Source organism: Sarcophilus harrisii, chromosome 1 (assembly GCF_902635505.1).
Source record: "Sarcophilus harrisii chromosome 1, mSarHar1.11, whole genome shotgun sequence".
Lineage (NCBI taxonomy): Eukaryota > Metazoa > Chordata > Mammalia > Dasyuromorphia > Dasyuridae > Sarcophilus > Sarcophilus harrisii.
In genome coordinates this window covers 8,194,785-8,209,361 of record NC_045426.1, presented here as the reverse complement: position 1 = coordinate 8,209,361, position 14,577 = coordinate 8,194,785, and the positions used below count along the sequence as shown (strand labels likewise).

Genomic DNA, 14,577 nt, shown 5'->3' with positions numbered 1-14,577 from the left:
CACCAAAGGGGTGCTTGACACAATAATACCAATAGTGAACATTTACATAGTACTTTAAGATTTAGAAAGCACTTTACAGTAATTTCTCATTTGATCCTTATAACAACCTTTCCAGGCAGAGGTATTATCACCTTCATTTTATAGATGAGGCAGAAGGAGGTTAACTGACTTTTCCAGTGTCACATGGCAATTAAGTGCCTGAAACTAGATTCCTACTCCAGGTGTACTGGGCCATATAGACCCCAAACACCAAAAAATGGTCAAGACCCCCTAGTGTAGACCTACGAGTCTCCGAACGTTCACCTGCGCCATAGTAAAGGATGCAGATTTGGGCTAAATCAGGACCCTCCGGAGACAGTGACAGCTGTGGAAAGACAAGTGCTTCCATTCCACGCGCTCTCCCAATAGCCAATCTTCCGAGTCTCACGGCGAACATACAAGATACGGCAGGGGCTCAGAGCTCACTTCAAGGGGTGTATCTTTTCATGGAACACAGAGACAAGAGCTTGCTTCCATTCTTTCTTTAAAAGAGCAAAGCTCGCTCTTGCTAATACTGCCTTGCCTTTATCACAGCCTCCCCAAAGATGCTGCAATGGAGCGGGTTCTTTAACCACCCACAGCAACTGGGGAGCTCAGGCACGAATGGAAGGTATTTAACAACTGAATTTGCAAATGATGTATGTCTGGAGGCCTCTTCTTGCCAAATCCATACCCTGGAATTTTCCACAAGTTGGAACGGAGCCCTCAAGTCCTTGCCACACTCATGAGTTTCTTGTTTCATTGCCTCTGTCAACTTTTCCTGAGGATCAAGGTCATCGGGATGGCAGGGTTTCAGAAGAAGCCAGCCCATTGACTGCGTCCTTCCCAGAGCTCTGTCTCTTGCATTGCCCCCAGAGCTCTGGCTGCTACGAGAAAATGCTCTTGTGTGGCCATTTCCATCGGCACAGAAGCAAAGAAGGGGACAATCGTCACCACTGATGTGATTAGAACCCCAGTTTGAGACTCCTTTTCACTTCTCTATGACGATTGTTTTCTCCATGACTAGCATGTGCAAGGTACCGGGAGAGTGCCTTGGTGGTGTAAGGGGAGACAAAGGGAAAGAGGAGTTCAATGAGCCTTTGCTTACAATCTGGGGAGAAAAAGGTAATACATGACACACGTGCCTTATAGTAGGAACTTGGAAGACACAAAGAAAGAGGAGAGAATATTTCCATCAGGAAAGGAGTCAGGGAATCAGAAAAAGCTTTGTGGGAAAGGGATCACTTGACCTAACCTTTGAGAGATCACAGATCCCAAATCTGGAATGGAGCTCAGAGGCTCATCAAAATTAAGTGACTTGATCAACATCACACAAGTAACAAGAGGCAAAGGTAAAATTTGAACCTTGCAGGGTTCTCTGGCATCAGAACCAGAGCTTTTTTTCACTGTAGAAGGCTGCTTCCCTTGCCCAGAAGATAATAAAGGTCTGAAATAGGTCAGTACAGGGGGACTAGAAGGAAGAAATAATTTTAGGGCATTTCCAAGGCAGAACAGATAGGATTTGGTGGCTTAATGAGTATGCAAAGTTTGAAAAATGGAATAGAAGATACCTTGATGTATCAAGGTTGAGCGACTAGGAAGATGGTGCCATCTATATCAGAGAAGAAGCTGGCTTGGTGGGAGACTGTGAGAATCTCTTTTTTAAATGTGTAGAGTTGGAAATAGCGGGGGAACATCGAGGCAAAAATGTTCAGCAGATGCTTGAAAAGGTAGGTGTGGAGCTTGGAGATGATGTCCAGGTTGGAAATACAAAATTGTAAGTCATCCACAGCAAAGTTGGAATTGAATCTGTGGAAGTGGCTGAGAAAACCATAGAAGAGACACAGAGAGGGATGACCTGGCTGAGAGAATGCTTGCATCTTGTGGGAAGGAAAAAGAAGGGAGCTGGCAAAACAGCCAAGTCTCCCCACTCTCTTTCTAGATGGCCTTCAGGGCCAGATTGACTCGCTGGGGAAGAAGACGGCTATCTCTATGGTACAGTTTGGGGATCTAGGAAAAGAATAAACCAGCAAATAAATAGATATATCTTCAACCATTAGTGTTGTATGAAATTCCTCTAAATACTGAGAAAATCTTTTATTTCATTAGGCCCTAGAAGGGATGACATGGACTGAAATTCCCACTAGGCATAAAGGACTAGAACTTCCCAAAGAGAGAACGTTGATGGTGTACAGAAGGAGCAGAGAGGGTTTATGAAGTCTAAGACTTAAAGAAGGAAATAAAAAGAGGGAGAAAGTTCAAAGGAAAGACTTGTTAGAACAAAGAGTGCAAAAGGAAATGACTTATAAAAGGGCTTTGGAATCAGGGAGATGTGGTTTAAATCCTTCTTTGGACACTTATTAGCAAGACGCCCTTTGAGCCTCAGTTAACTAGCATTGATTAAGCACTTACTATGTGCCAGGTGCTGGGTCAAGCACTGGGGAGACAAATAAAGGGGAAAGATAGTCCCTATGGTTAAAGAGATCACAATTTAATGGGTGAAACACCTGAAAATGCTAGGTACGCAACAGGGCAATCTGGAAATAATTTCAGAAGAAAGTCAGGATTAAGGGAGATCGGGACAAACAAAATAGTCCCTGCCCTAAAAATTGACATTTTAGAAGAGAGAGGAGTTGGGAGAAGGGAATAGAATATACATACAAGTAAATAAAAAGCCCAGACAGGAGATATAAAATCATTTCAAGGAGAGAGAATGGAGAACTGAGCGAGATCTATCCAAGTCTGTCCAGGATACGGACAGACATCTGAGCAGTGCTCTGAAGTAAGAAGATGATTGTACATAGGGAAGTGAAGAGGGAATGAGGACATGGGGAGCCTATACAAAGGCACGGGGGTGGGTGGGAAATGCAATGTAGTACACGAGTAACAGCTAGCAGCCCAGTCTGACTGGAACAAAGGGAAGTAATGGGAACTAAGACTAGAAAAGTAGGTGGGAGACAGATTGTACCCTACGCTGAAGCCAATGGGGAGCCAGTGCCAAATTTTGAGTAGGGAAGAGATGAGGAATATACATTTGATTATAGATGGAAGATGGATTGGAGTGAGGGGAGATTGAAAGGTGGGAATAAAATTAAGAAACTATTGCAATAGTCCAAGCAAGAGTGATGGGTGGGGAAAGGAAAGGTATAAACATTTATATAGCGCCTATTACATCCTGGACGTTGTGCTAAAGTTTTACAAATGCAACTTCATTTGAACCTCACAACGATCCTTCAAGATCGATGCCATTATCTCTGTTTTACAGATGAGGAAATGAAGGCCAATAGAAGTTCAATGCCCAGGGTTATATAGTTGGTAAGTGCTGGAAGCAGATTTGTTTTTCCCTTACATATGTATTTTATTTTATTTGTTACATGTATATTAACTTTTTAAATACACGTTTCTTTATGAATCATATTGGGAGAAAAATCAGGGAAAAAAAGGAAAAAACCATGACAGAAGAAAAAAGTGAATACAGCATGCCTTGATGTACATTCAATCTCCATAGTTCTCTTTCTGGATGCAGATAGTGTTTTCTATCCAGATTTTATTGGAATTACTTTGGATCACTGAACTGCTGAGAAGAACCAAGTCTTTCACAGTTGATCAAAGCAAAAGTTTGCTGTTACTGTGTACAATGTGTTCCTGGTTCTGCTTGAATCACTCAGCATCAGTTCAAATAAATCTTTCCAGGACTTTCTAAAATCAGTTTGTTCATCATTTTCTTTTGTAGAATAATAATATCCCATTATTCAGCCATTCCCAAAATGATGGGAAAATGAGATCTTCTACTCATTTTCCAATTCTTTGCCACCATCAAAAGAGCTGCTCCAAACATTTTTGTACATGCTTTTCCTTTTCCCTCCTTTATGATCTGGAAGCAGATTTGAACTTGCATCAGCCCTAGCACGCCATAGAGTGTGTCACCTAATTTCCTACTAATGCAGGCTTGAACCAGGGTGGTGGCTGTTTGAGTGGAGGAAAGGCAATAGAAACTCAAGATATTGTGAAGGAAAACTGACTTCAATTGGCAATTTTTAAAATATGGTGAGGAGAGACAAAGAAGAGCCAAGAATGGTTCTGAAGTTGAAAACTTGGATGGTGATTCCCTCAATGGAGATTTTGAAGCTTGGAGGATGGGAAAAGACTTAACAAGCTCTCTTTGGTCCATGCTGAATTTGAGATAACACTTCAGAGTATAGCAGAAGGTAGAGAAAGAACTGTCTATTTATTCTAAAGATGAAAAATGACCCTGAAGTTCCAGCTTCCCTCATCTTTAAGCCTCCCAGAAAGTTGGGGATGATACAAGCTCACCTATACTAGGTTCTAGGGATAGTTTTTCAGTCATCATTAAAGCCCCAGAATGGTTCCAGTAGAATGGAAGGATTCATTCTGCACTCATAGCTATTGAGGTCTGTATGGGGTGCTTTCCCCGAGCTCTCACCTCGCCCACCATCTTCACATCCTCACGTCCATACCAGTCTGGCTCGTAGACTTCGTGGAGGGACTCGGTCAATTTCATCGAGGCTTCTTGCATGCCTGTTGGGTAAAAAAAGGACAAATGTTTTCAGAGAAAGTTGACTGATATTTTTCTCACCGTTTGCCCAACCTGAATTTTGGGAACTAAGGTAAAAATCTCAAAGAACTGGTGATTCCTTAAATGAACATCATTCAAAAATAAAATACCAGAATCCTGGTAATATTATTAATTATTAATTAGTATTAATTAATATTATTAATAATAAGGGGATGAGGTAACAAAGGAAAGGGGACTGTACTGGAAGTTAGAAAGAACTGACTCAATATACCTCAGATTCCTCTCAGCTGTGTGACTATGGGCACATCACTTAATTTCTCTCAGACTCATTTTTCTTGTCTATAAAATGGGGACAATATTAAGGCCAATTTCTCATGCTTGTGAGGATTAAATGGCATTGCCCATGTAAAGTGCTCTGCTAACTCCAGAGATCTTTCCAGGTTTCAGTTTCTTTGGTATCTCAGAGAGGCTCCAATACTCATTCATAGTCCTAAGTGCTACTCCGACTTAAAAGTCTTTTTTGGAGGCAGAGACAACCAACTTAGGCTTGAGTTTCTATTCACCAAGCTCAGGAAATTTGGAGCTGGGAAGGTCCTTAGGGATCATCTGACTTTTTCACAGAAAAGGAAACTGAGGCTAGGAGCCATAGTGTGATTCACCTGATGTGAGTAACACAGGAAGTATTTGAATTCTGCCATGTGCCACTGCCTCAAGCCATCCCTGGGGGCAAGGCTGGGGCCAGTGACTCACCTCTACTCCTCATTTCCATCTATCTCAGTGGGTGCACTGATGTTGTAAAAAGGACTCTCAAAACAAAATTAATTCTGATTTGCTTTAATTATAACAATAAACCATAAATCAGTTTTTTAAGAAGAGGGGGAGTCAGTGGTGACAAAATCAATCCCACGCAAGGGCTCCACAGAGCTCGGATGCTTTGTGTTACAATAAATTAAGGAAAAAGAAAGAATAGGCAGGTCTTAGCTTAAGATCAAAAGGAGTTTAAAGGCTGTCTTATCCAATAGCCTCATTCTGGAACTGAGGAAACAATCCAGAGACACTGAATGCCCCAAATCACATAGGCAGTGATGGCAAAGTTAGATTTGAACCTGGAACACAAGATCATAGATTTAAAATTGGAGGAGACTTGCTTAGAGTCCATCTTGTCCAACTCCTTTCCTTTACAGAAGAAGAAATGAAGCTCAGAGTGACTTACCAAGGTCACACGGATAAGTAGAAATGCCAGGATTTGAACCCGGCTCATCTGTTTCTAAACCCAGCCCCTTTTCCAATTCACCTCCATGCTTCAAAGAACCATTTTATGTGTTTCCAACAGAAACCACAAGACTCATGTTTCAATGTGTAGACAACTGGAGCTCTCCAATCCCTTTGGAGGGTTGAGCAAGTTTGCCGAGTTCACTTGAAGAAGGGGCTGGGTGAACACTTGCCTGGTGGGTTGCAAGGAGGATTCTTGTTTTTTTCACCTGAAGGTTCAGTTCACTGGCCTCTTACTTCCTTTGAAACTCTGTGATTCTGTGAGACGGCAAATCTCAGAATTGAAACTTCCATTGGAAAGAGACTCTTCACATCCTCAACTGTTCATTAGAGAAATAGACAGTGGGCCTGACCTCCCACCTAGACCTCAGGGCAGCCTGAATGTTGGCCCATGGCTGCCAGGACCAGTGTCCCACATCCCAAGTCTCCGCACCCCCTGCAGGTGAGGAGACCCTGAGGTGAAGGTTGAGCTCCCCCAAATTCCCAAGATGAACAATAAACTCAGAGAAGTCATGTGGCTTGCCAAAGTCACACAGACAGTGAGCAACACAGCCAGGACTGAACCCAAATTTTCTAAACTAAATAGTCACAGCTCTTTTTACTATACTACTCCAGAAGAGGGGCAGCTACGTGGCACCATAGTGCATAGACCACAGGACCTGGAGGCAAGATTCATTTGCCTGAATTTAAATCTGGCCTTGAACACTTTTAAGTTGTTTGACCCTGAGCAAGTCACTTAACTCTCAGTACCTCAGTTTTCTTATCTGGAAAATGAGCTGGAGAAGGAAATGACAAACCATTTCAGTTTCTTTGCCAAGAAAATCCCAAATGGGGTCACAAAGAGTTGGGCACAAGCGAAATGGCTGAAAAACAGCAACAACTTCAGAAGAAGATGACTGGAACAATGAGAGTATTTAAAACCACGTAATACCAGTTAGTCAACAAGCATTTATTAAGCTCCTACTAAGTGCTAGACACTCTGTTAAGTACTAGGAATGCTAAGAAAGATTTCAGTCCTTACTCTCAAGGAACTCCCAAGCTAATGGAGGACACAATGAGCAAACACCTATGAACAAACAAGCTATGCAAAGGATGAATTGGAAAGGTACTAGAATTAAGGAGGATTGGGAAAGACTCCTGGAAAAGATGGAAAATAGACAAAGGAGGAGAAAAGGGCCCTAAAATTTCAGGAGGAGGCACAGTGGTTCATGAGGCTGAGCTTGATGACAGCTTGATGGTGGGCTGCAAATCTTAGCTAACTAAGGAATGTGAGAAAATCTTGGAAAACTATCATCTGTCTTTGGGCTGAGCACATATCTCTGGAATATAGTTTTGAAGTTAGGAAAAAATACACTCTTCCTCCCTCCCTCCCTCCTTTCCTCCCTCTCTCCTTCTCTTCCTCCCTCCCTCCCTCTCCCCTCTCTCCCTTTCTTCCTTTCTTCATTTCTTTTTCCTTTCTTCCCTTCCTCTGTGTGTATATGTGTCTGTCTCATTCTTTCCATCTCTGTATCTCTCTCATTGTTTAGTTATTTTTAGTTCTATTTGTCTCCGTCTCTCTCTTTCTGCCTCTCTCTGTGTCTTTGTGTGTCTCTTTCTCATTGTTGTTTAGTCATTTTCAGCTCTGTCTAACATTCTGTGACCCCATTTGGGGTTTTCTTGCAAAGATACTGGACTGTTTCCTATGCCTTTCTCCAGCTCATTTTACAGTTGAGTAAACCGAGACAGACATGATTAAGTGACTTGCCCAGCATTACACTGCTAGTAAATGTCTGAATCTGCATTTAATTCAGGTCTTCCTGACTCTGAAGCTGCTGCTTCACTATGTCACCTACCTGCCTCTCATTGGTTATATCAGGGCTAATTTTATTTGAGGAAAATATTATATCTTTTGAGCTGCAGCAATAGTGGGGGAAAGCATGACTACACACAGGAAATGGAAATTTATTTCTCCTCTGAGTTTGGAACTTTGGGGAAGATAAACTTTTGCTGCCTTTCCTTTTCATGCCTGAACAGGGTGGAAGGATCAGTTTTCACCTTACGTTAACCACAGGCAAGAGCTCAGATTGGGCAGAAGATGTCAGTTTGTTCTCATAAAAAATGTGTCTCCACCTGGGGAACTAAGCGATTTCAGAACCAGAGGCTCAAATGGAAGGATCGTGTTCAAAAAGTCAAATTCCTAGTCTTGGGATTGTGTTTGGTTCTATCAGTTGCCATTCTTTGCAGGCATACTGGTTCAATTTGGGTTTAATTGATGGAGCACAAATTATATTGGGATGGACGTTGGGGTTTGATATGGTGCTAATTAAACCTATTAGTCACTCGAGGGCTTAATGACTTTTAGAGACTCTTAGTTGGGCCATCATTGTCGTGGAAAAAGAATTCTCCTTAGGGAGAGTGGGTACCGATTGCATTTAAGGCCACCAGGTGCAGAGTCAAAAAGACATGAGTTCAAAATGGCACCAGGCACCACTAACTGTGAGACCGTGGAAGCCATAACCTCTTAGCTTCAATTTCATCACCAATTAAATGGGAATAACAAAAAAAATTCTACTTCACAAAGCTGTTGGAAGGATCGAAAATTTGCTAGTTATTATTATTATTATTATTATTCCAGGCAGCTGGGGGACACAGTAGATAGAAGGAGCTGGAGTCAGGGAGACTTGGAGTCAAACATGGCCTCAGACACTTACTGTCTGACTTGACTTAAGTTATATAACTTAGTCTCTTTTTGCTTTAATCCACTGGAGAAGGAAATGGCAACAAATCCCACATCTCTGCCAAGAAAAGCTCATGGACAGTCCTGAGGTGTTAGGGTCCACGAGGTTATGAAGTCAGATACAACTGAGCAACAATAATATACATACATATAAATTTATGAACTTTATGCTGTATATATTTCAAAGGTATCTGTTGTCTTCCCAAATAGAAAAAAAAGTTCTTTACTGGTGGAGAAGAGAAAAATAAGCATTTATGAAGTACCTACTATGTAACAGGCACTGTGCTAAGCTCTATACAGATATTATTTCAGTTGTTCCCCAAGACAACTTTGCAAGGAAAGTGCCATTATGATCTTCATTTTATATCGGGACACTAAGGTAGACAGTGGTTAAATGACTTGCCCAGAGTCACCCAAGTGGGAAATGTCAGGGATGGGAAGGAAACTTGTTGGTCATCTAGTCAATTTTGTCATTTCATAGCTGAAGAAACTGAGGCAGATGGTGATTAGTTGACTTGTCCAGGGTCATCCACTCATAAATGTCTGAGGCTGGATTTGAACTTAAGTCTTCTTGACTCTAGGCCCGGCATTTTATGCTCCTATATGTATATAGATAAGGTAATTAAACATAAGGTAGTTTGGGAAGAGGCACCAACTTTTGGGGGGATCGGGAGAAGATTCATGAAGAAGATGATGCTTAGCAACAGCTTAGAAAAAGGGAGAGATTCTGGGAAAATCTATGTTCTAGAACAAAGGATATGGACATGGAGTAGCTATTCTACAGGGAAGATCTGGGCAATTGTACCCTGAATATAATAGAATTCAGGATGGGAATAAAGTGAGGAAGGGAAGGAGGAAGGAAGGAAGGGAAGGAGGGAAGGAGGAAAGAAGGGAAGGAGGGAGGGAAGGAAGGAGGAGAGAGGAAAGGAAGGAAGGAGAGAATGAGGAAAGGAATTAAAAAAAATTGAAGTTTCAAAAGTGCCTGCAATCAAGACACATGTGGTTTCCTAATCTGTACAATGGGGAAATATTTATATCCTTTTTCCCTCGGAGTTATTGTGAAGCTCAAATGGCATCATTCACATAAAGATTTAGATGTGTCCTAATTATTAGAGTGGCCTAGGATCTGGACCACTGGAGGAGCTTCCACCCCACCAAAGTCTTGTATTAAAATGGACTTTGTGAGTGATGTGGAAAGGAGGTGGAGTGCAGGGGCTGTAAAAGCAGATTGCTCGCTTTCTCAGTTCCTGTATTTGATCTTTAAAATTGTGTGTGTGTGTGTGTGAGTTTATGTGTGTGTGTGTGTGTTTTTTTTTCCTTGCTCTACTGCTGCCTCTCAGTTGTGATTTCCCATTGCTCTCAGTGAGTGAGTCCTGGGAAAACAGTTACCCCAAATGGTTATAATTGTGTCTAGACAGAGAATAACTGGGCTACAGTTGGGCCTTCCAGGATTGCCCAGGAGTAAAGCAGTTGTCTGGGTTCCCCAGAGGCTATTTCCCAGCTCTATTCTTGGCTGATTTCTGAAGAGTTGAGTCTGCCAAATAGAATCCTAAGATCAGCTTGGAGCTGGAAGGGACTTTAGAAGTCATTTGGTCTAACTCCCTCATCTCACAGATGAGGAAACTGAGGCACAGAGGAATTAATGTCACTGGAAGTGACATGACAAAGAAACAACCCTGAGCCCATTGACTTAAAGTCCCTGTATCAGACCGCTTCTCTCATGGCTGGCTCCCCCAAGTTAGTGAACTCCACCGAAGGAGTGATACCATACTCCAATATTGCTGCATCAAGACTCCTTCTGACACTCCCTCTGACTGCCCTTTCTGTGCTTCAAAAGCCTGGCACCCCTGCCCTCCACCACCACCCTGATCTTGGGCAAATAAGCAGAAGCCCATTTTGCTGCCACCCTCAGGGAGGTCATGATAGACTTGCTGGAGATAGAAAGGCAGCCACATTTGCAGCGGCCCTGCAGAGGGTGCCAGCATCCTCATCCTTAGGCTCCCTCTGGGAAGCAGAGAACAAACTGGGAGAGCCCTGGCCATTGAGTAATGGACCTTTATACTGTCCATGCAAACAAGTGCTGGAAAGAGGGGAGAAGAAAACCACAGAGAGTGGGTACCTCTTCAGGGCATAGTCCTGTGCTCCCCAATTTTTGCTTCCTCAGTATTACTGAGCATGTTTCATTATTAAGTCCTTAATAAATGCTTGTGGAAGAATGGTCTCATTGACATCCTTCCTGCGCCTTTCCCTACTGCCCTGGACACAACAACATCACAGGCCAGGGAAGCTCATAATTCTTGGGAAGAAAACGAAAGGTCTCAGAAGCTTAATGCCAAAGTTGGAAGGGTTTAATTTTTTTTTTCATTCCTGGGAGTTAATTTGTATTGAGTGAAAAGGAACTTGGAGGGCAAATTTCAAGACCCATTTCTAACTAATCCTTGAGGTTTAAAAAACACCTTCAAAAACAGATATTTTAAAAATTGATATTCTTGTCAATACTGTGATCTTCCACATATTTCCTGAATTTATCATCATAATTCAAAGCTTCTTAAACTGTGATTCAGGGCCTCATATGGGATTACATAGCTGAATATGGGGGTTACAAAATATGATTTGTTATCAATAAATGTTTAATTTGTATACCCATTACATATATATATATATATATATATATATATATATATACACATATACACACACACTCAGGTTTCTGTAAAATTGTCTCAAACAAAAAGGGGTTGCAAGTGGAAAAAGTTTAAGAAACTCTCTCAAAACATCATCAGGTCTCCATCAAGTATGGAAATGTATAAGTCAATAACTGGCTTACCAGCAATCTACTGTGTGGGCATGAGGGCTGACTGTCAAAAACCTAGAATGTTATGAAGCAGACCAGCAGAAGCCGCTCCCACTACGCTTTCTCTCAACCATGAGCTTCTTACCCTTCCTGCTGGCAGAAATCCTTCAAAAGTGCAGATGACAACAATTATGGGAAGTCGTCTGAGTATTCTAATCTCTCATTTCTGCATTATTTTTCTTGGGCACCACATCCATTCTAATGAGCAAATATCATCTTGCAGCTTTCTTTTGTCAGCTGTTCTACATGAGTGTGCACCCCATCAAAGAGGGGAAGCCTACTGTTAGCCTTGGCAAGAGCCGTCCATATGTCGTTCATGATGTATTTGGACCTTAATGGGAAAAAACCCAATGTGACCTGAGGAGGAATGCATGTCTCAGTGAGTTCACATATGTTTTCTCCTTCCTTTGACCTCATTACAAAAGATCTCTCTTGTTCTTGTTGCCCATAATTCGCCAGGTTCTTATGCACAACTCCAAGGTTCAAGTTTAGTACATTTGAATAATGGTTGGGTTTTGAATTTTCTTCAGTGCTAAACAATCAACTACAAAGTTATTCAGTTTAACACAATTTTTAAAAAAGAATTTCAAAATTTCCCAAGCTATTTATCTCCTCCTCACCTTTTTTTTTCATTATTGTATTTTAAGATTTTTTAGAGGAAATCCCATCCTCTTGCTCTGTTTTCTAGCTATTTATCTACATTTTAAAAGTCTGAATAAATTGTAAGGTTGAGAAGAGAAATTGTGTTTCATCTACTTTTTATTCTTCATATTTTCTACTTGTTGAAAGAATGAATGAATGAATGGAGATGGATTGGGGCAAACTCCAGAATGTTCTAAACCAATAACACCAATAGATATGGAACCTTCCAAATGGAATATTTTGAAGCAAAACACTCATTTAAATGGATGTTTATTTTTTAAAAAATCAGTCATTGGAACATTAGACACAGTGTGTCTAAAATCACAGGATTTAGAACTGGGAAGAACTTCAGAGGTCACGTAGTCCAAGCCCCTCATTTTATCAATGAGGAAACTGAGGTAGAGAATCTCAGTTTAAATCCCTTCTCTCTCATTTCAAGATTAACCCATCACTTACTCTTTTTCAACCTCATTTTCCTCATTTGTAAACTTGAAATAATGTTATTTCTACTATAATTATTTCACAAGGATGTTGTGAGAAAAACACTTCACAGCCCCTAGAGTGTTAGAACTGGTGGTTTCTATTGTTATAATAAGCTTATTCTTCTCATCTTATACTGTGTGAGTTGACGTAGAAATGGCAGCTGAACTGGTTGCTTTCCAACTATAGTTCTTTTGTGTTTAATGCTCTGAGGACCTTGGCTCAGGTGGATAAAATAAGTATTTTCTGGGATTGAATGAGTCCTCTGCAGGCTCATTACAAGTAATTCCAGCAAATTATATTGATATCAGGATTGGGAGATGTAGCAAATTGGGATGAAAAGAGCTCTCGTCTTAGAACCAGAGGGTGAGTTTAAATCTTACCTCTGTTATTGCCCAACTGTGTGACTATGGATAAAGCATTTCACTCTGAGCCTCAATGCTTTATCTCTAAAATGAGGATGAGAATAACTCTGACTACCCACCTCACAAGGCTGTAATTGCACAATGACTCAGAACACTTTTATCACCCTGGAAATTTGTTGTTATGATGATGTCCATTCTAAAGTTGCCTCATGGTGTGGAGACAAACCAACTTCTGAAAGGCTAGATTCATGAAGCACGTGTTCTGGTGGATCTGATAAAGCTGGAAGGACTTCAAAAACATGTCTGGCAATGGTGTGTGTGTGTGTGTGCGTGTGGGTTCCAATGACAAGTCCAGCTAAAATTCAAAAGGCTTATCATTGGTAGGTTATACTTGAGCTAATGAATGTTTTTGCCACAGCAACTTGTAGACTGTCTACTAAGGAAGGGAAGGGTCATGATCTCACTCAGCGAAGGAAGGGTCATGATCTCAGTCAGTGAAGGAAGGGTTCACACTGGTGAATTCACAAACTCACCAAGTATTAAAGACAGCCTTGCTATCCTATTTGAGGAAGCCCCAGTAATGGTGGTGTTACACGTAGCTGGCTATAGCTGAAAGGTCCAAGTGTATTCAACCAGTTTCCCCTCTCAGCCATCATCTAGGCTCTGCTTTGGGATGAGGGTCTTTGCTCCCCTCCCCACCCACCAACCTCCATCTCTTTATGAGACTCTTCTCCCATCTCTTGCAGACTATTTTATAGCAAACATTTCAGAGACCATTACCTTTGATAGCTGCCAAATATCCCCGGAGTTCTCTCTGAAGTCTCGTCCCCTCTGCCTGAAAAATAACAGAAATGAGATAATAGAGGCTCATAACTGGAATTTAAACACACAAAAGAGTTGGGCATTTCGTTCAAAGACCCTGCTTTGGGTCCAAGCAAAAGATGTGCTCTCTTTGCTCCCATAGGCAACTTATTAAGGTTCTAAGTACAGACCAGGTACCTATCAGCATCAATGGAGGGAATTTCCTCACCAGGAGTTCCTTATGCCAAATGGGCACACTGATTCCAGGCACACTGATGTTGACTTGCTCAGGCTTTAAGAGGTATAAGATTCAACTGAAAATTAATTAAACAAAGGGAAATGAAAGGTGATCAAAACAGAGACCTACAAAAGAGCATGTTCTTGCTTTCTCTTAACAGAATAGAGGCTCATAGATGGACTGTTCCATTTTAGTCTTTTAAAACTTGAAGCCAAATACAGTGAAGGCCTTGTACACAGCAAGGAGTCTAATAAATGTTAGCTAAAATGAATCAATACTTGCAAGCACACCCATGCACAAACACATCCAGAATATCCACTTATGACCATCTTTCTGAAACTCATTTTCCTCATTTGTAAACTTGAAATAATGTTATTTCTACTATAATTACTTCACAAGGATGTTGTGAGAAGACGACTTCATAACCCCTAGTGTATTAGAACTGGTGGTTTCTATTGTTATAAGCTTATTCTTCTCATCTTATACTCTGTGTGAGTTGACGCAGAAATGGCAGCTGGACTGTTATTATTGTTAGCAAAATCAGGACAGTTTCAATGTGAAAATGATGTCTGTAACACATATGTGGCTACAGCTCTATGCATGCTGCAGGAAAAAGACCCATCTCTACAGAATTCATCAGTTACCCGTTCTTGT

The 14,577-nt window shown here is 41.3% G+C and overlaps 1 protein-coding gene across 2 annotated transcripts in view; it reads right to left on the bottom strand.

Annotated features, from left to right (window-relative positions):
- Positions 1-14,577, bottom strand: part of AMPH (amphiphysin) — a 181,015-nt gene that overhangs the window by 67,715 nt on the left and 98,723 nt on the right. For both annotated transcript variants that reach the window (XM_031951921.1, XM_031951931.1), the window contains exons 3-4: positions 13,665-13,719; positions 4,463-4,557 (exon numbers count right to left, since the gene is read on the bottom strand). In XM_031951921.1, the coding sequence (XP_031807781.1) occupies positions 4,463-4,557; positions 13,665-13,719 (150 nt within the window). The remainder of the gene's footprint in view (positions 1-4,462; positions 4,558-13,664; positions 13,720-14,577) is intronic.